General features: G+C 26.3%; 2 protein-coding genes across 4 annotated transcripts; one reads left to right on the top strand and one right to left on the bottom strand.

Annotated features, from left to right (window-relative positions):
- Nucleotides 1-1,970: 1,970 nt before the first annotated feature.
- LOC145936890 (uncharacterized) lies at nt 1,971-5,593 on the bottom strand. Of its 2 annotated transcripts, none has more exons than XM_083039561.1 (3): nt 5,464-5,593; nt 2,882-5,156; nt 1,971-2,789 (listed from the first exon to the last, which is right to left on the bottom strand). In XM_083039561.1, exons 2-3 carry the CDS (start codon nt 4,562-4,564, stop codon nt 2,553-2,555), a joined length of 1,920 nt encoding a protein of 639 aa, XP_082895687.1. In that variant the 5' UTR covers nt 4,565-5,156; nt 5,464-5,593; the 3' UTR covers nt 1,971-2,552. The 2 variants fall into 2 exon arrangements, with proteins under 2 accessions (XP_082895687.1, XP_082895686.1); XM_083039560.1 differs by having other exon boundaries at nt 5,445-5,584.
- Nucleotides 5,594-5,684: 91 nt separating this feature from the next.
- On the top strand, nt 5,685-22,827 carry Vps51 (vacuolar protein sorting 51). 2 transcript variants are annotated; one of them, XM_083039542.1, is made up of 12 exons: nt 5,685-5,814; nt 7,299-7,473; nt 7,876-8,010; nt 8,109-8,330; nt 8,430-9,022; nt 9,883-10,096; nt 10,512-10,736; nt 11,034-11,365; nt 11,537-11,714; nt 12,322-12,434; nt 12,518-12,648; nt 22,817-22,827. In XM_083039542.1, the coding sequence occupies exons 2-11, from the start codon at nt 7,390-7,392 to the stop codon at nt 12,624-12,626; spliced, it is 2,205 nt and encodes a 734-aa protein (XP_082895668.1). In that variant the 5' UTR covers nt 5,685-5,814; nt 7,299-7,389; the 3' UTR covers nt 12,627-12,648; nt 22,817-22,827. The 2 variants fall into 2 exon arrangements, with proteins under 2 accessions (XP_082895668.1, XP_082895677.1); XM_083039551.1 differs by lacking the exon at nt 5,685-5,814 and adding an exon at nt 5,905-6,086.
- The last annotated feature ends 281 nt before the right edge of the window (nt 22,828-23,108 follow it).

Here is a 23,108-nt window from a genome sequence, read left to right as displayed (position 1 = left end):
CAAGAATATGCAATGAAAAATAGGGGGTTTCATTTAAGAAATTGAAGGTGACCTTCACATGACCTTTAAATGACTATCCAAGGTCAAACCAATGACACCATTATCTTATGTCCCCCTCAAAGTCAAAAAACTTTTGATGAAACATTTTTCTCTACGATCGCTTCCTGCAAAGTTACGAAGGGTGATAGATTAAAATGGGACACCCTGTATAGTAATTTTTTGAATTTGTATTAATATTTTTTTATCTCGTTACAATTTTTATTATCTATTAAAATCCGTTTTATAAATACATAATAAAATAATTTTTTATATAACTAAAACTAATATGTATGTACATGTGTGTGTGTGATATGGAAATCAATTTCTTTCTTCTTTTACAGATTTAAAATGCTAATGGAACGCGCGCGCGCCTATGTGAAAATAATTATTATAATTTTAATTATAATATATAATATGTGTGTGCATATTAGAAAGTTATATTATGTAATCATTTTTTTGCATACCTATAATAAGTAAGCTAAATATGCAAATATAATTCTAAAATATTAAAACTTTATTATAAATCATTAATAAACAAAGATTTCACTATTTTAATATTTACATTAAAATTACAGTGAATATTAGGATCATAATATAAATATTAATTAATAAACGGGCCGAACATAAAATATAAATGTTTTTATAAATAATGATTGTGATTTTATCAAACATCAATAATTAAATCATGAAAAGTTTTATAATTTCCTAATAAATCGCAAAGAGATAAATCTCTATACTACAATCCAACTTCACTAATTTTTTTAAAATTCATATATTTTATATATTTCGAAAAGCCTAGAAACTGAATATATGTATGTGTATTAGAATTGATTTTTTTAAAGGCAATAATTTTACATACATAACATACATTTTTTTTTTTAAATAAATACTAAGATTTATAAAGAGAAAGTATTCATCTCTATTAATAAAGTAACATTTTCATGCTTCAGTATATATATATATATATATATATATATATATAAAGTAATGTTTTTTATTATTTTTATATATTTCTTGCAACAATTTTATTCTCTCTAAAGTATAATATCATATTATTGTGTTCTAAATTTGAGTAATAAATATATACTGTTTAAGAAGAGACAAAGAGAAAGCTATTTCAAAATTTCATGAAATAATATTCCTTATTTCTCTTTGAACACTGCTTATATTCATTGTCAATGCAAAAAGTCTCTGCTTTTAAAATTTGCAAAGGAGTAATTTTCTCTTTCTTCCCCTTCCCCCTCTTTCTCTTTGTTTCTTCCTAACATCAATAATTCTATACTTTTGAAATAAATAAAGTATACGAATTTCAAAAAATTGATAAAAGTCTAAAGGCTAAACATATTAAACATTTATCCAGAAGAGTATATTTTTCTATTAAACTTTCTTTTTTTTTTAAGCTATTTCAATATTTTTTAAATTGATTTCTAAAAAAAATTAATTTTTTCGATATTTTTGAAAACTGATCAACTGATGCAATTAAAGAATTTTCTTAATAAAAATTCTTAATAATGCCTTAAAAATTCTTAAAGTAAAGAATTTTCTTTCGCAAAATTAAATATTTTTTTATAATTAGAGATTATAAATTAAGATTTATGAAAAGTTATGAAAAATACTAATTTCAAAAGATAAATTCAGTTTTTTCTTTTTAATATTTTAAATTTTCCACAATAATCAAGACAAAAATTTGTTGCTAAACTTCCAAAATGATTAATAGGAAGTATAAGTTATAAATAATAGTTACTATAAATTATATCATGAATTACTAAAATAAATAAAAATTGTAGAAAATTTTTCAATATAAACATTTCAAAACTTTAAATTAATATTTTGGAAAATATTAAATGACCAATTAAACAATTTCAATCAAATAATATAATAGTATATATAATATATAGTATAAATAATAATATAATAGTAGAATTCCTATTCTGTCTCTCACCATTCACTTATATAACAAATTAGAATTTTCTTATGTTATTCTCCTCTATTACACATATTTACATATTCCTAATTAATTTCATGTAATTCTATGTAATTCATACATTTTTCTATATAATTTACATATTATTTTTAAGTGAAAAAAAATTCAGTTAAAAACAGAAAGCGCCAATTACAGTTTTATTCTACGAATAAAAAACTGTTTCCAAAATAACGCGAGACCTCGACCATTCCAAAATAAAGGAAAAATTCAAATTTTAACGTAACATAATCGATTATAGTACCAATTTTCATAAGATTATATATAAAATTAGCGGAAATTTAAATTGCAATAACTTTTAAATGAGTTAGTGAATTAAATCCAAATTTTTTAACAATAATTTTAGTATCAAAGTAGAAACGATCTATATAATTTTTATGAATTTTGTACCATTTTTAGATGTCTCCCATACATCCTTAAAAAAAAATTGTATTCTTCGAATGTTTACTAATCAGTCGAGAAGGAATTCCAAATCTACAAAATAAAATCGTCAAAAAAATCCTCAAAAATTTCCAAAATACACTTTACAGCTTCAGAGCTGATCGATCACCATGTTAACAATCGACAGTTTTAACGTCGCTCTGGCCTGCGTCGGTAATCGATGCATCAGTGGTGCTAATTTTCTCAAGAAATGTCTAATCTCACTTCCGATGGGTAACATGGTCCTTCTCATGGTTCCTGTAATTTTCTTCCGTCGTCTTGCTTTCTTCCTCTTCATCATATTTTTCTTCAAACCTTCCAATTCTTCAAAATACTGTTCCTTTTTTACCTGCAATATTGAAAGTTATTTGTGAATAAATAATTATTACTTACAATATAAATAATTATTACATACAATATATTCTGCCCAACTTTACTGACCTGCACTCCATCTTCGTCCTCAAAAATCTCCAAAGAGTGCGGAAGCGTTATTTCTTTCTGCATTTCTTCTTTATTAGAATTTAAAATCTCCTGGGTAGATTCTGTAGACATCGACAAAATTTCCATTAAACTTTTGTCCATGTTCTGCTTCGTTTTTTGCAAGATAACAGAGCTTTGATTGTTCTTTTTCGCCCAAATTTGTTGTTGTTCACTCGAACTACTCGTAAAGCTTTTCGTCTTGCTTTGTTTTTTTATCTTCTGAGTTTTCTGAAGATTTTGTTGCTGTTGTTCCTGCTCCGGCAGATTGATTTTGATCAACAGTCCCGGAGGAATGCTCGACAAGCTATGAACTGGTATCGGGGCGCCAAGCGTCGATATATCCCCGGTAAACGGCACTATAATCTTCTTGATTCCTCCCTGAAGATTATTCGCAACGTTATTTGAAACGACACTGTTAATCGCAATCGGTTGAAATTGATCTCCCAACTGGATCTTCCAGTTGCTCGTGGGCGGAAGAGGTAGTTTCTTGTTCATTTGGTTCTCCACATTGTTAGGATCGAGTCTAGGAATATTGATAGAGGTTGGTCTTCGGGATTTCCCGCGTTTCTTCGCCAATGGCGCGGGTTTATTGTCAACCTTGGGCTTCTTGCTAGACACAAGTGGCCTGGAGACTTGTTGGCGCTTGTTACAAACCTTGGAAGGGTCTTTATTATCTTCTCCAAGATACTGATCATCCTCATTTTGCTCGAAAATATCTTCACATTCTGAGATATCCTTTATCGTGGGCACCGCGTCGCACGGGCCGACCTTGTCGAAGCTCTGCTTAGCCTGAAAGTGCTTGGAGCACAACACGAGCTTGCGTATCTGATTGGGCGACATCTTGAGCAGGTCCTCCCGGCCGAGAAACTGGCACCAACGTAAGCAACGACCTATCTCGTACGCCGGGAACGGGTGAAACTTGTAATGTTCAACCTTATTTCTCGGATCGGATCTCAACCGACCGCAAGCTGCGCAAGCCTGACTCTCCAGTACTTCGGTAGGCAACGGTTCCGGCTTCTTGCACTTGTCTGGAAAGCTGAAGAGTTTCGATTCAGCCTGCGAGTCGTTGACAGATGACTCCGATTGGTCCAGTTGGTCTACATCGCGATACTTAGGAATAGCATTTTCCACTAGTCTTCCCTTGAATCCTGGAACAAACTGGGAACGATCAAAATGCTTGGAACAGATGTAGCAAAAGAGGATTTCCTTCCTCGTTAGTCTGTAATAAGAGTCTACGCCAACGAAATCCAGCCATTTGAGGCAGCGGAACTCTTCCCCAGGAAAATGATGGAAGGTCGTTCCGTCGTAATCCGCAGCAGATGGATCTCTTCGCGTTCTTCCGCAAAGAACGCACGTTATATTGTACAAGCTCTGCTTAGGGTCGTACACTGATGGTACTGCGGTAGAATTTAAGCGGTCCAGATACTCGTTGAGAAAGTCTTGAGGCTGGAAATGCTTGGAGCAAACCATACGCTGAAGAAGTTGTTTCTTTGTGAGTTTATAAAGGTCCTCACGACCACAGAACTCGAGCCAGTAGCGACAACGAGCCTCGTCGTTCACCGGAAACCCAAAGAACATATACTCTTCCTCGCGATTGTTAGGGTTCATGCGCGAACGACCACAAACAACACAAGGATGTGGCATATTTGTGATATTGTAGCTCTTAAAAATAAGGTGAACCTATAGTTTCATACTTCAAAACTAAAGTTATACATTTCAAAGATCAAATAGTCTTTGTATCCTTCATCCTCGTAATCCTAGCTTAAGAGAGAAGCTGTAACTCTTTTAAATTCTTCTTCTTCATAATTAAATTAGTTGACTTTGAATATAAGAGAGTCTTCCTTTCCATGATTTGTTGTAGTTGATGCTGTACTTTTCAAAATAGAAATAAACATATAAAAATCTTCTTTTTAAAAATTCAAAGTCGAAATTATAATTGTCGAGTAGCTTTTGAACATTCGCTTTTCATAACTTAAGCTTGAAATCGTAGCTGTCTTATTCTTCCTCTTCATAATTCATAATTAAAATTATAATCCCTGAATGTCAAGAGATTTTTAAATTCTCTTTTCTTCATAGTTTACATTGAAATTGTGATTTTTCAAAGATCAAACCGTCTTCAAGTTTTTCCGCTTCACGGTGCAATTTAACGCAACAATTAACTCATAATTTTAGAAATTTTTATAAAGGTATATTTTATATATCTGCATCCTTCTTTCGAAATATCCTTTTAATACAGCTGAAAAAAATTGAAGATATGTTAAAGATATGTTAAAGATATTTACAACTAATTAAACTAATTGAATTTATTGATAATTAATAAAAGATGGGAAAAAGAAAGTTATATATATATATATATATATACTTTTATATATTTATATTTTGAAATAAATTTAATTTTATCTTCTTGTTTATTACACCTGGAAGAGGTTAAGTTGGAAAAAAAATTTAATGAAATTTATTGACAGATGATATTGATAGCAACGAGTTAGATTAAATTTAAAATCAATTGTATTATTTTTCTTACAATTGTATAAAATATGTACTTATGACGAAATTCCTGTCAGATCACTTGGTCACACTTTCAAGTACTTTGAACGAGCAAACGACGTGTAGCAACATAAATTTTAAAATCTTTCGAATGACGAATAAGATTGAAAGAGCGCTTAAAAATTGTATTTTACTGGAATTCACAAAATGCTTGAATTATTGAGAAGATATTGTTGAATTTATTCAAGAGTTGTGGATGTACTTGTTGCGATGACGAGTGAGGTTATGTTGTTCTGCTCGGAAATCTAACCTTCAAATCGTCACTGGACAACTTGACGGCAGAAGTGACAGATAATTTTAATTGTCAGCGCGGTATGAAAATAAAGTAAAATAATATAATAAAAATTGTAAGTAGAAAAATTAATATTGTTTAAAGTAAAATATTGTCAAATAATAATAATAATATTAATATTGTCAAAAGTAACGAAATACGAGGGCAGTTCGATAAGTCAGTGACTTTTACAAGATATGGCACTCAAATCGCAATCTAATTTTATTTCTGATATTTACCATCTTATTTAAGTATACACACCAAGTTTCAAGTAGATCTGTCAAATAGAAATTTTTTGACAGCGTTCTAAAGCGGATAAGTTTGTGTTTTTTGCTAAAATGGAAAAAAGTGAATTTCGTGTGCTAATAAAACATTACTTTTTGCGTGGAAAAACCATTAAGGAAACTGAAGAAAAGCTAAAAAAATATTATGGGGACTCTGCTCCGTCGCATGGAATTTTTGTTATATTTGTTTAGAAAATTATATCAAAATATTATTAGTTTTATAATAGAAAATATATAATTATATACATAAATAATTATACAAAAAAATTATATACATAATCTGTATTTTTAGAAAATATTTAGGTTAAAAGAGTTTTATGTGTATAATAAGTAGGGCAACCAAAAATAAGCAGTGAAAATCTTGTTTTAAGCGCTTAAAATATGCTCCATAAAATAAAAAAAAAAAACTCTAAAAACAGAGAAATATGCTCTTAAAAAATTACAATTTAAATTAAAATTAAAATAAACTTAATGAAAAATTGTTTACATTGTATATATTCTTATTTTTAGATTTATTAATTAATTCCATTGAATTTATAAAAAACACAAAGCACATACATTTAAATTAACGCATATAAAAACGCATAGTCATATTAAAGTCAAAAGTTTAACTCTTTTAATTTATATTTTGATTACAGTAAATAATAAACATTTCACTTAAGTTTTCAAACAAAAAGCTTTGCCTATTTGCTCGCAGAACATTTTTATACATTGAAAAACTTGGTTCGACATCAACAGAAGTTATAGGTGCATATTTAAATGCCAAGGTTTCTTGAACGCTGTACTTGTCCGTTTTTGTAGTATCCATATTATCAGATTTTCCAATCAATCGTGCTGAAAGTTCCTTTAAAACAGTAAATCCACTATTCTTCGCAATAACGTTTGCACATTTTTTCTTAATAAAATTCGCTGTCTCGCCGTTTACATTATTAATTGCTTCCATAGCATATGTTACAACTTCAATCTGCACACTAAGTAAAATAAAAAAATATAAAAAGTAAAATAAGCAAAAATATATGCACTTATAGCTAAAATATGCAAAAATAAGTACTTACGACTAAAATATGCAAAAATCTGCTGTTACATATAGGGTTTAAAATGCATAGTTTCTTCCGAAATAAATTTATATATAATCTATTTCTTTATTAATCAAATTTAAAAAAATATGCTCTAACATATTTTGGTTGCCCTAATAATAAGTGTGTGTATAAAATAACTCTTTAATTCCTTCATCAAATATTGTAATAACTTAATATTTGTATTGTTTTTTTGTTAGCAAAGAATCCAATAAAAATTAGCAGTCACAAAGACGAATCAAGAATTAAATAAAATTTCTTATATTGTTTCTTGGAAAAAATACTTAAAAAATGGCAGAAAGTGCCAATAATAATCCATATGATATTAATGGACAAAATTTCAATGTCGATATGTATTTTCAAAAGCTATTGAAGGTGAGTTAATTTTAAATAAATATGTTTAAGGAATAAGTTAAAAATGAATAAATGACAAAACTAATTATTTATAATATCATTAAGATACAAATTAAATAAAACTTTTAATTTAAATTAAGAATTATTTTAATCAATTATTTCTTTTTCTTCAATTACAAAAAAGTTTTTGTTGTATATAAATAATTATATTTTACACAGACAAGACACGAAATAATACATACTATTTACATCTTTCTATATATTATAATTATTGATATACAAATTAAAATATGTTCACCATATTATGTGTTTTTATTTGCTAATTATAAATTTTTATACATAATTTAGTTTTTTCTAATTTTCTGTTTCATAATTCTTAATTTTTAAAAATGTATTATTTTTATTCCTTTTTTTTTGGCACAGGAATGTACACTGAAGCAAATTATGGATCACGAAGCTGAAATTATAAAAAATACCCAGATTTTACATTCAGATATGCAGACTTTGGTATATGAAAATTATAACAAATTCATATCTGCTACCGATACCATTCGTAAGGTAAGCCTATATTAAAAAAAAAATTAGATATATTTTTAATTTTAAATACTATTTTGAATAATTATTTTTAATTATTTTTAATTTTAAATTTGATTTAGATGAAAGCAGACTTTAAGGAAATGGAGGACAGTATGGATCTTTTGGCAAAGAATATGGATAGCATCACTTCTTTTTCAGAGCAAATCTCTTCAACTTTACATGGAACGAGACAACAAATTGCTAAGTTATCTTCTGTGCATACTCTGTTAAAAAAATTGCAGTTTCTTTTCAAACTGCCTGGAAATCTCAAGGATAGAATGAATGAAGAAAATTACAAACAAGTATGGATTTATATAAAATTTATTTATACCCGAATATTTAAGATATAATAATATTATCTATTTTATATATGAATTTTTAAACGAGCCATTTATTTTCAGGCAGTTAAGGATTACGTTCATGCGCAAAGAGTTTTAAATCAATATAGTAATATGCCATCCTTCCGAGGTATTCAGAAAGACTGCGAAGACATTTTAGAAGAACTCAAATCCAAGCTCAGATTACAATTTCAGAAAAGAGACACTTCCATTAAAGCTTTAGCCGAAAATGTCGAGCTTTTATTACAATTAAAAGAACCAGCTGATTCTTTATGCGTTGAATTCTTGATGCACACCGAAGGAAGATTAACGGAACAATTAGAAATCCTGAAAGATATGTGCGAAAACGACATTATAGAATTTATGGACATGGCTTCTTCGGGATTTCTTAGTGACTTGTGTCTTATCGTGGCTTCCTACAACGATATGTTCATAAATCGATTGCTGGACGACAATGATTTAGTTGATGATTTTGAAACAAAAGCTACAAATCATTTGAATAAGTTTGTTGTGAACAATATGAAAAAATATTTTGATTTAGTAGGCAAACGAGTAGAAGATGTCAGTGATACAGCACTTTTGGTGAGAGCTCTTGACAGATTTCATCGCAGGCTGCAAGCAATGAATATATCATGCAAGGAAAAGGACTTTGCCAGGTGATGAAGAAAAAGGAAAACATATTAAAATAAATTAAAAGTAGTTTTTGGAATAAAATAATAAATAAAAATCATATATATATATATATATATATATACAATATATATGATTCTTTTAGTTAAATTGCCCTAAACTTAAAATGTGAATTAAATGACAAAATAAGAAATTTATTAATAGTATATATACCAGGTGTCCCATTTTAAAGGACCCACTCAAATATCTCATTGTCAGAAACACTGCGTTAAATCGAAAAATGTTTCCTACAAAAGTTGTAGGGTTTAGAGGGGGACATAACATAGTAATATTCATTTGACCTTGGGCGGCGTCTCCAAGGTTAGTAAAGGTTAACCTTAAGTGAAGGTGAGAATGAATTTTGAAGAAAATAAAAAAATGCTTCAGATAAAAGTTGTTCAAATTAATTAGTAGAAAAAGATGTTATAATAAAAAATATGGGTTTCCATTAAAAAAATTTATTCTCACCTTCACTTGACCTTGGAGACGCCGCCCAAGGTCATATGAATATTACTATGTTATGTCCCCCTCGAAACCCTACAACTTTTGTAGGAAACATTTTTTGATTTAACGCAGTGTTTCTGAGATATTTGAGTGGGTCCTTTAAAATGGGACACCCGGTATATATAAAGTAGTATAATAAGTACATTTTGTTGCAACATTTTTTATAAAATCAGTCTTTACAAAAAGATTTTATAAAGTACCGAATTTTTTATAAGATAATTTTATAAAAAATTAAATAATTATCCATAAAATCTGCAATATACACACAAATCAATAAGTGTATGTGTATAATATAATAAGGTAATATAATATAGTAAAAATAATTAAACTAATTATTTTACAGAATTGGGACTGATATTGTTATGAACGCTGGCCGAAAGCAATGTCGCAATCATTTGCACAGTCTGAAGCAACACTTGAGCGAGACTTTAGTAAAAGTGAGGCAAACATTGGCTACTAAACTTACACAGAATAGCGATGGGAACCTAGCGGAACTTCAAGCGATGCTCATTATGCCTATCATTGAAAAAATTAAAGGAGTTTTGCAGGATTTATCGGTTTGTATATCTTCTTCCTCCTTCATTTATTTATTCAGCTCTTTAGAATTTTTATATTATTTAGTGTACCTTCAACCTAATTTTTTAGTCAAATTCTTAAGTACATTTTTTCATTCAATCTTAATTTTTAATATATATTAAAACATTTTTAATATATTATAGATTACAATTTTTAATATAATGTAATTCTTAATTATGCATTTTTTGCTCTTTATTTTAATTGTTTTTGACATGAAATAAAATTTTTTCTGAAATTCAAAAAGTACTCAAAAAATAAAAAATTTTATTTTATTATTTATATTTTTTTTTATTAGAGTAGAAAATTCAAAAAGTACTTTTTTTCTAATCTATTAATATATAAATAATAATAAATGTGGACAATAAACACTCAAATTAATTACAATTGTTCTTTTAGGTATTTTTACAACTGGACTTGTCGTTCAGTTTAAAAACACAGTTTCTGGAAAGTTTTTGTGTAGATGAAGTGAGAGAAGGATTAGTGATCGGTTTCTTACATCATCTTACAGCTACAGCAGCTGGATTCTGCAATGGATCTGATGTTCCAAAATTTCCGCCGACCCTATTACTTTTGCTTAGTAAAATGTGCATTGATTATAAAGAGAGCAATGTTCGCTATTTGGTATATTTTAAGAAATATTGTAGTTAACTATATATAATAATATATTATATAATAATATATAATATAATATAAAAAATATAATATAATATTATATAATATAATATAATATTATATAATATAATATATTATTATATAATTATATAATAATAAAATATAAATATATACCGATACTAAAATTAAAATATAAATATATACCGATACTAAAATTAAAATATAAATAAAATAAAAATAAATAGTAAATAAATAGTAAATAATATATAAATAAATAATATGTTAATATATTTGTATACTTTGCAGCTGACGACCACCGACGAGAGTTTCAATATTGATCAATATGCGAATTCAGAAAACATAACTTCCGCATCAGAAATGTGCAATCACTTTCAGGATGCTGCTCAAAATCTGTTGAATCATTATGTGCGAATTCAAGGACTAGCAGTTTCTCAAATGTTAAGGAAATCCGTAGAAACCAGGGATTGGTTGCACACAATTGAACCTAGAACCGTGAGAGCCGTGATGAAAAGAGTTGTCGAAGATGTAACAGCTATTGATTCCCAAGTTGCTGCTCTATACGATGACAATGATGGTCAAGTAGATAGAAGTAGCGACAGCAGTAGGAAGACTCATAGGTAAAAAAAACTGAGGCTTTTGTTCAATTAAATACATCTTATTTTTTTGGAAATTATATCTGACGATTAATATACATGCATATATCTCTGAATTTTGAAATGTTTTTTGAATTTATTATTTCTGAAACATTAAATTTTTAGATTTGAGATAAATAATCCAATTTTTTTTAGCATTAATATCTCCAGACATCAGTACAGATCAAACTGGTCGTCCTATACACCCAGTCACATCGATTCCTCTCTGGTGTCGAATATTCATAAACTATTCTCTGAACGAATCGAGATTTTTTCGTCCGTGCAATTTAACAAGGCGTCTATTCTAACAGGAATCATCAAAATAAGCTTAAAAGTAATATTAACAATAATATATTACTCTTTAATAAATATTAAGGAAATTTTTTTAAGAATATTAAAAATGATAATAATATAAAATATAATATCTAATTTAATATAAGAATTTAATACTTGACTTTCAATCTATGTAATTATTGATATTTCGATTAAATTTCTCTTTATATTTTATTTATTATTCACTAAATCATTAATATATTTGTTATTTTAGTTCATCTTGTGCATTTATTTATTTTTTAATTATTTATTCATGTATTCCTTTATTTTTTGCGTATTAAATAATTATTTTTTTATTATATAGAGTGATAAAAATTCTTCTGGATTAATACTTTTAGCAAGTAATGTACTATGACATGATCGCGCGCTCAGGTGCAGAGTGGTCACAATGATAAAATAGCACAGCTATTATCCAATTTGCAAAGTCGATTCATCTTTTCAACTTTGCCATTGTTCACTAATAATACGCAGTATATGTTTCATGGTTTTGCCGTTGTTTACAACTATAAAAAAATTGTTACTTAATAAATATCCTTTTTAATGACAATTTTTTATAATAAAATATAATATTTTTTAATAAAATATATCTTTCTTTTTTGTATATATAGACTTTCTTAGAATGCGTGAGATTGCGAACGTTCAGTAAATACGGCTTGCAACAAATCCAGGTGGACACTCATTATTTGCAGCTCTATCTGTGGAGATTCGTGTCGGATGAGAAGTAAATTTTTTACATCTAATTCTTTCTCAGGATAAGTAAAAAGAATAGTTTTATATTTACGCTAATATTTTTTTTTTTTATAGCGTGGTCCATTTTCTACTGGACGAGATTTTGGGTAGCGCAGTGCACAGATGTCTGGAACCAGTTTTGATGGAGCCCAGCGTGGTGGATATTATTTGTGAAAGGGGCTAAATTATGAATAAAACTGCAAATTATTGTACAAAATTGCATACATACTATATAATGTCGTAAATGATAAAAAAAAAAAAAATATATATATATATATATAATTTATAAATATAAATATAGATAATTTATATAAATATTTAAATATGATATTAACAATTATAATATGAGTATACATATGTATAATAAATAAATAATTATAGTATATATAATAATAATTATATGTGTGTATATATATATATATATAATTAATATAATTATATAAAAATAATTATATAATTATATAAATATTATTATAAAAGACAAATATACACTTTTATAAATAACGAGATAAAATATATATCATAAATTCTCTATTTTCAATAAATTGGTAATTTGTATAAATATTGTATATATTATATTTCTCTATTGTATTAATTAAAGCTTAAATTATTATCGCAATAATATAAGGGTCTCAATTTCACATACTGTTTTTATCATTTTCCATTGTACTGTGTGTAAAGCCGGTTTGCTATTTCTTTCTTTTCTGTGGTCCCCACCTATATCTTGCTCAAAGCATAAAGCTATTAAGGTTTAGTGCACAGTAAGAAGCAGCACAGGGTCAAACGATTTTAATAAGTCTTAATTCTTCCTCGCCACATTCTGTACTTTCGAACTGTTCCGCTCATCTCACTTCTTTGTTTTTTTAAAATTCTTTTTTCAATTTTTTTTTTATATATATGTATATTTTATAAATAAATTAAAATTAAAACTAATAGATTTTTTATATACTAACATATTTAATATATTTTAATTTTTTCTATAACTTTTAAATTTCGTTTATATTCTCTCTCATTTCTATTTATTTTTATTATAATTATATACTTTTTACTTCTGTATTTATTATTGATTTAATCTTTCGCGTCTTTTTTATTATTTATTATTTTACAACTATTTGATACGCAATATATTATAGATATACTATTTTTACTATATAACGACCTGCTGGGATGTGATCGATCAATTAAGAGATGAACGGGGTCACGATAAGTTCATATATTGTATGGGATATCAGGGAGAACTTGGTTGTAGCCCCTTGACAGTGGCTACTCTCAGCTTAATTCAGACTTCCTCTCTCTTGGGATGAGATTCATTCGGCGAGTATCCGGCCTGGGCCCACGCATCGCATTCTATCCAATTTAATAATATTTGCTCCTGTGAATTTTGCTCTTGGCAAGCCATGACATTGTTGAACTTCGATTTTGAGTTTTATCGAAAATATTTTTTTTCTAATAATTATTGTATCTTAATATATACATTATATATTAAATATATATATAAATATATTTAGTCTTAATATTAATATATTTTATTATTTTATAGTATTTAGTATCAGATGAGTGTTTGCTGTTATCTATAAATAAAATTATATAGCGATGGTTCATCTATAGATAAAATTTTGACGTTATCTTATCTTTACATAGATAATAAAAATATATTATTATCTATATCTGCATTTTAGATAAAAAAAAGTGTTGTTTTTACTAAATTATCTAGAAATTATCTAGATAATGATCTAGATAATTTCTAAATAATGTTCAGATAATTTGGTTTAAAGTTTTATAGCACATAAAAATACTTAAGCAGTAAGCGATAAAAACTTACAAATAAAAATGTGAATATATTTTTATATCATCCCTTTTATAATTTACATTTTTTCTTATAACTGTGTTTACATAAGCGATTTTAAAAATAATCTGGAAGTTATCTAGATGAATCGTCATATAATTTTATATTTTATCTAGATATATTTAAAACAAAATCATCTTTATCTATCTAAGATGAATTTACATATTTTTATCTCATCTTTATCTAGCTAATTTTAAAATCATCTAAGCACAACGCTGACTATATATAGTATATATGTATATCCACACAGAAGATGTAATATATATATTATATACAGAGTTGTTTAAATGTCAAAAACGGTTGTTTCTTATATGTCAAAAAATCAAGGGGTGATTCCTGAGATCATTTTATGAAAATTTATACTTCTGATGATTTTTCGAAAATCGCTTTGTTTCGAAGATATACAGAGCGATAAAAATTTACATACAATATTTTTATTATATTTTTATTTTTATTAATACAATATTTTTATTCTGGCATCACTGATAATAACAAACAAGTTCTTTGAACACAATACATTATAATAACTTTTTATTTATGATATTAGGCCCGATTGCACCAACGTTATTTTGGCTTTAAGCGGGACTGAAATATGTGTCTATCTTTATCTTTCTTTCTAAATAAATAAAGACAAACACATATTTAAGTCTCGCTTAAAACCAAAATAACGTTGATGCAATCGGGCCTTAATTATTTTCTTATAAATTTTTATTGCCATGTATCTTAAAACAAAGCGATTTTCAAAAAATTATCAAAGGTATAAATTTTCATAAAATGACCCAAGGAATCATCCGTCCTTAAATTTTCGACATATATTTAAGAAACACCCTATATATTTCATATTATTTTTATAATATTTAGCCGTGGAATTTTTTTTTTGCACATAAAATGTCACATTTCAAAATTTTCAAAGTATATAAAATATACATTCTTATTTATAAAGTAAACGATTTTCAGTAATCGATTATTACATATATATAATTATTAATACATATATAACATGTTGAAATGTGCATAATTGTAAGTAGTAAAAATATCACTTTTTCTAATTAACTTTGTCAAAGAAATATCTTAAATTGAAAAAAATAAATGATATCTAAAAATTAAACATCTGGAATATTGCGAAGCTGCAATTGTGTTTTTTATTTTTAGTTTTTACCATATTTAAATTTCTTACATATTAAATAAAATAAAATATAATTATAAAATTCTGCTTTCTTATTAAAAAATATGAGAAACGTTATCGAAATATTTATATATAAATTATTTTTTTTAGAACTTATTTGAAAATCATTCATACGAGAGATTGACATTTTACAACAATATATATACCTATATATATATGCAGGGATGTGCATTATTTGAAATAGATGCATTTAAAATAGAAATATAAAATACTAATTTTGTATTTTGCATTTAAAATACATGTTTTCAAAAACTATTTTACACTTATATTTAAATGGTTTTTATTACTCATTTTTTATTTTAAATGCATTTTTCTTGCAAACTAAAAATTAATCGAGATATCAATATATGTATGTATAACAATCAAAATTGTTATTAAAGAAATCATTAAGTAAATGTCTATAACAGTAATAAACATTTTTTGTTCCACATGTAAATGTACTTATGTAATTTTTTCTTTTTGTTTATATTAAAAATATATAAAGTTTATAAAAGTTTAAAGAATTCATATTAAAGTTTATAAAAATTTAATATAGAAATAAGAATTTAAAGTTTTTTAAAAATTATAAGTAATAATTGTGTGCGTGTGTATAAGAAGTAAAAATAATAAAAAATAAAAATTTAAATATATATATATATATGTAAATATTAGAAAAAACCATTTTTATATTTTAAAAAACCATTTAAAAAATGCTTATTTTCCATTTTCTATTTTAAATGAGTGTTTAAAAAGCATTTTGTATTTTGCATTTTCAAATGAAAAGCTTAACTATTTTGCATTTTCTATTTTAAATGGGTTGTAACATTTAAAATAGACACCCATTTTGCACATCTCTTATATATACAGGGTGTCCCATTTTAAAGTTTACAGTGCTATATATATCTCGCAAATCAATGATTTTATGGAAAAATGTTTCAAACAAAAGTTGTATATGGCTTCAAGGAGGATATAAGATAGTGGCAAAAATTTGACCTGGATAGTCATTGACGTTGGATTGACGTTTGAAAGTCATATGAAGGTCACCTTCAATTTCTTAAATAGAACCTACTATTTTTCATTGCATATTCTTGTAATTTATATCTCGAGAGCTTTTCAAAACACTATAATAAATTATTTTTTAAGTTTTAAGGCTCCAAGTTAACAATTTTTCTACATAAAATGTAAGATATCTTAAATATATTTATAGTTTTCGGTAATCTTACCTTAATACTTTTATGTATACGGAATAATAAGACCAATCAATTGGTATAAAGAAAACACATAGTTGATTTTAAGAAAAAATACGCACAGGTGCATGTTGCAAATTATATATATATGTATATATTTTTTAAACAAATCTGTTTTCTTTACACGAAAGAATTGGTCTCATTATTCCGTGTATAAAAGTATTAAGGATAAGATTACTGAAAACTGAATGTTTTACAAGATATTTTACATTTTGCATTTTACATATGTAAAAAAATTGTTAACTTCAAGCCTTATAACTCAAAAAGTACTTAAGAGAAAAATAATTTATTATAGTGTTTTGGAAAGCTCTCGAGATAAGCAAGAATATGCAATGAAAAATAGTAGGTTCCATTTAAGAAATTGAAGATGACCTTCACGTGACCTTCAAACAACTATCCAAAGGTCAAATCTTTGCCACTATTTTTATGTCCTTGAAGCCATACAACTTTTGTTTGAAACATTTTTCAATAAAATCAGTATTTGCGAGATATTAGCACACTGTAAACTTTAAAATGGGACACCCTGTATATGTATAATGTGTACATGTATATGCATAATCATATATTTTACAAAAATAATGCAAGACTAAAAAAAATTTCATAATTGAAAGATTATTTAAATTATGCTATTTGAGGAAACGGTGGGAGAGAGACATCGAGCAAATAGAGATGATATCAATAAAGATAGAAGTGACAGACAGACATATGTGGCAGCAGATACACGCGATATCTTAAGAAACACCTGTGCATGCGTAATTTGTCTGAAATTTCCCGTGGCATTCCGTCTGAAACTGCTGCCACATATCGATATCAAAACGCATCGTCCTCCTACGTGTCAAAGTGAATCGTTTAGTTATGTGTGAATAAATGTTCGTGTCAAGATTGAAGGGATTGGGAGGGAGGAAATAAGCTTCCAATTTATAAATTATTATCTACGCGTAAGTATTTTTAATATAATGTATGTACATATATGACATATATACATGGGACACATATATATATATATATATATATTTTAGATATACACGTTTCATTCTTTGAGAACAATCAGAAATATTTTGATTTTTGACTTTCTAAACTTTATCTTTGACAATTTTTTAAAATTGATATTTCGCACATAAGAGTATGAATTAATCATACACTCGAATAAAAAATGATAAGTGTAGAAGAAAGAACACTATTAGGAGGGAATAATCGGTACTTGTGTAGTAATAATCGCTTCATTGAGGTAAAATAAGCCCGCATGGGAAAGCCATGGCAGCATAAAATTATAGCATTTCAAAGTGTCTGAATATAAGGGCACAATATTAGAGTTTTTATCCTTGTATAATCTTGTTTAAAAAAAAAGATAAAATTTTATGTAAACCTTATATTTATTTCACACACATATCATTTCATTGTCACAGTAAATAAAATTACCGCATATTCTTTTTTTATCACGCTTAACTTTACAATGAGATAAATATCACAATGAGATTACATGCAATTATATTTTTTTAAATAAATTAATAAATAATTTAATACATTAATTTACATGTTCTAAAAGTATATATTTATTTTTATATGTAAAACTCTTAATTTATTATTATTATTATTATTTGAATTTAATCTTTTTCAGATTTTTAAAGAAGCAACATCAATTATCATGGAAATTGCAATAAGGATATTTTAATTTGTGACCGTAACAATGGGCGAATGATTATTTAAATGCTCGTTAGTACGTTCACAAATTTAACTATCTCTTTTACGTCTGCTAATATTATAACTGTATATATTTACAAAAAATAACAAACACATAAAAGGGAAGAAGGCAAATCTGATTAAAATTAATTCAAAAGTCTTGATATTTTCTACAAATATGCTTATATACTTTTAAGTAATTAATGTGTATAATTTACAATATACGTATACATATATATAAATTTATATATAATACATTTACATATATATGTATAAATTTATATTTTTTATTTCAAGACATTTTATTTTGAAATATAAACTGTGACAAAAATACATATAGAGGAAAAGTATAAATTATTTTATTTTATTTATTTTATTCAAGATAAAAATAGATATATAAACTTTTGTAAATCTCATCTCTCTTTTGATCTTGAAAATATAATTTTACAAAATATTGTATAAAATTTAGAAAATTCTGTCAACAAAAATATTATCGCTTTAAATTAATAAAATTTATTTTGTTAATTTTTTATTTCTTTTTAATATTTTTTATTTTTATTTCTATTTATTCTTTATATACATATTTATTACATAACTTGCATATTTTATTTAATATTTTTCTCACATTTTATCTATTATTTCTATGTAGTAGTATTTATCGAAATCTTCTATTACAATGTTATAACAATAACAGGGATTTTGAGAATGCGTATTTTCGGGAAAACAATCTTTATTCTTTTTGTATAAAAAAACCATATTGAGTATTCAAAAGCAATCAATCGATTAAACTGATGTAGTTCACATTAATAAAGTAATTTGAAAAATTTAAGTTTTGCAGCTTATTTGCATGATAAGTAGTAGTGCCGTAGGTGATAATCTACAAAATTCACTTCGACACGATTACTTTACATGCTAGTAGGCGCGATCAACGTGGAGTTTTACGAAATTACAACATTTGAAATTAAAATCTCTTATGAAGAAAGCTGGAACTAATATTATTCTTGGTAAAAATGTCAAGGTAATATATTTATTATATAATTTTTAAAAAATTTTAAATTAATTTTTAATTAATTATATATAATTTAATTATATATTAAAATTTAATATTTTATATTTTAATTAAATTATCATTTAATTAGCAAGTAGATTTATTAAATTAGTTTAAATTAAAAATATATTCATAATTTATAAATTAAGAAACTTTAATATATAACTTTAACATATACATATACATATGTATATAATAAGTTAAATTATCATTTTTTTCAATTAGTATTTAATTATGAAATATATGAAACCTGTTTTAAACTATATATTTACTCATTTGTTTACACTACCTTTCTCTGTCTTCACATTTTTTTCTTCTTTTAGAGAACTTTAAATAACTTTTAAAAAATAAAAGTATTAAATTTTTGAAAATATAAAACTTTTTAAGTCTTAAATCAATTTTTCCAATAAAATTAATTAAAGATGTATACCAATTAATAAAAGGTAACAATAGAAAATAAATTTTTATTTTAAAAATATAAATAAAAATTTTATTTTTTTCTAAATTAAATGTTTAAAAATTTCTGATTTATTTTTTAATTCCTGAATTAAATTTATCGAAATTTATTCTTTTTTTATTTCGGTTTTGATTAATGGGATTATGCGATTTAATTTGCGATGAGAGCGCGCAATCTTATCGCAAGATTTGAATGAGGGCCTTACCGGACTGGTGAATAGTTTGATTGATAACAGCTACCCTCTTGACGGGAAAAGAGAGGAGAGACAGGATCATTTGCCGTCGGTTGGTGGACTATTCAGTGCCGTGACCGACACTGATTTCAATTGGTAAATTGATTCAGAACGAGTGGGAGAGAAAAAAATGGCGGCACGGAGTGACCGACGCGATGACGTTGCGGAAGTAGGGAGAAACAGTGGCGTAATTAACACCACAAAGAATGTTTAAGATTTTAAAAATATAAAATTGTAATATCCAAACACTATATTAATATTTTTGTCAATTGAGTAAATATTTATGTATTGATTAAAAAGTAAATGGATTCCTTTATTTATATATATACACCCCCGCAGAAAGAAAGAGAAAAATTTTTTTATTATCTTGCTTAAAAAATTCCAAATCTATCATTATGCCGCTAATAAGAAGAAAAGAATTTTGGATCTAGTTTGAGAAGACAACGCGAGGCAAGATGGCAGAAAACACTGTCAGAGAATAACGTTCGCCGTAGCTGTCTCCTCTCTCATTATCGGGCAGTTGGTTAATAGGCAGTGAACGCTGTTTGAATGCTTAATGCGGCGCGCATTCTAGGATTAAATTGACCAATCATTTCCCGCGCAGCACACCGCGGAGCCAATTGCGCCGCGCGCTTGCGCGCCCCAACTATATCAAGCCAATCAACGACACTTAGCGGTCAGTTGCCGTCGCGCCGCCGCGTAATACACGTCGCGGATAGATAGTGCTGTGTGAATACTTGCTACTACATCATCTAGTCAATCAAGGGCATACAACGCTCGGTCGCTGCGCGTTTCATTAGTGGAATTTGTTTCTTTTTTTTGCTTTCGTCGCATGAAACCGCACGCGCGAGAATAAAGCTGCGATTCAGCGCATATTCAGTGAACGAATAGACAGAACGAAGAAATGCACATGAGAAAAGTTGCGGTTATATTAATTTATAATGAGTAAGAGAAATTGTTCTATTGGCGCTCTTGAGAAAAAATATTATATATACTCTTATAAAATTTATAGTAATTTTGCTGTAGAAAAAATATTATAAAGACCTCGATTGATTCGGAGTTTCTCGAGATGTTGAATCCTTGAAGTTTTACAATCAAAAATCCATTAACAGAGTTATATTTAATCGAATATCCTTTTGTTTTCTTTAAATTAATTTTTAAGATTTTTCAGATTAATTACAGGATTAATTTATAATATGATTGATGATTTATATATAATAAAATAGAGTTAATATACAATTTAAAAAATTTAGAGATTAAAAATTAAAACACTTGTTATTTAAAAAAATATATGAGTGAAACTCGCAATATATATATTTATTAAAAATATTTAAAGTTTAAAGTTAATTAAAACAAATTATTAAGTAATTAAAAATTGGTATATGTAGATATAGATATATAGATTAATTAAAACGTAGATATATATATATTAATTAATATTTTAATATACATATATACTGGGTGTCACTTAAAGACCGCTCACTAATTGTAAGTACATAGCGTTATTCCTTATCAAAAAATAAGTCGAAAAGTCCTGAACAATTTTTCTTTTTGAACACTTAATAATGGAGTAATAATTCAGTAAATCCTGATAATGTGTACTTACGCACACTGTGCGACTCACTGATGTGCGCGAGGATAAAGTTCGGCGTTGTTTGGCCGTTACTTTATTGAATTATTACTCTATTATTAAGTGTTGAAAAAAAAAAAATTGTTCAGGACTTTCCGACTTATTTTTTGGTAAGTTTTTAAGTGACACCCTGTATATAAACGTCTACAAAATTAATCAAAGACGATAAATTAAATGCACTATGTAATAGTATTTCATCAAAATTTTTATTTATCTTATATGAACATAAATTATATATTAACTTTGTTAAAATTTTTATTTATTTTTCTATTATATTAATAATTTTGTAATTATATACATAAAATTATTCTTATCATAAAATTATTTTTCTTTATACGTTATCTGAAATATCTTATTTACATTCCATGTATGTAAGAATAAATCTATAAAATAGATTGATAGATACATAGATACAAAAATAAATAGAACGATAAATAAATATATAAATAGATAAATAGATAAATCGATAGATAGATGGATAGATATAGGTAGAGAAAGAGAGAGAGAGAGAGATAGGGGGGAGAGAGGGAAAGAGGGGGAGAGAGAGAGAGAGAGAGAGAGAGAGAGAGAATGATGAATAAAATAAAGATTTTAAAAAAATACAAAGCTTAGAATATATATTAATAAACAATAAAAAGTACAAGATGTGTATGTAATAATATAAATTATGTAAAGATTATAGAAAAGTCTAAAATATATTAATATTAATAATTAATTTATATATTTAATATACTTTTAATACATATATATAGCTTTATATATATTTTTTTTTCTCTTTCTATATTAAAATAAGTAATATATTTTATAGATAGAGTAAACTAAAATATCTATCGTTCTATAACCCAAGGAGAACAAATAAGTCAAAATGATGTCAATTTGACGTCATATTGACCAAATTTGGACATAAATTTGATCCAAATTTGATCAATATGACATCAAATTGACATCATTTTGACTTATTTGTTCTCCTTGGGAATAATATCTATTAAATCAAATATAATAGATATGTCTATTTCTTTTATATATATACATTTGTTGAAAAATTTTGATTATAACAGAAAATTAGTACGCATACATACAATGCGGATGAAACGGGGCGAAGGTTGCTTACGATTTCCTGTGATTGTTTCGACAAAAATGCTACATTATTGAAATTTATCATGGAAAACAACTGTTAATTTATGAGGTAATAACAAAAGTTTAAATTAACGATTTTTAAAATTAACGAATTTTTTTCTTATTTGTTATTAATAAAATAAAATAAATTAAATTATTATAATAATTATTTTGTTACTTATATAATTATTATTTAGAGTTCTATTTAGATACTTTTGCATTTATAGTGAATTTATAATGAATTA

Source organism: Prenolepis imparis, unplaced genomic scaffold (assembly GCF_030444845.1).
Source record: "Prenolepis imparis isolate NDT839.2.m4 unplaced genomic scaffold, iyPreImpa1.0 SCAF_1, whole genome shotgun sequence".
Classification (NCBI taxonomy): domain Eukaryota; kingdom Metazoa; phylum Arthropoda; class Insecta; order Hymenoptera; family Formicidae; genus Prenolepis; species Prenolepis imparis.
The sequence above is the reverse complement of the archived record's forward strand: the minus strand, read 5'-3'. Positions and strand labels throughout refer to the sequence as shown.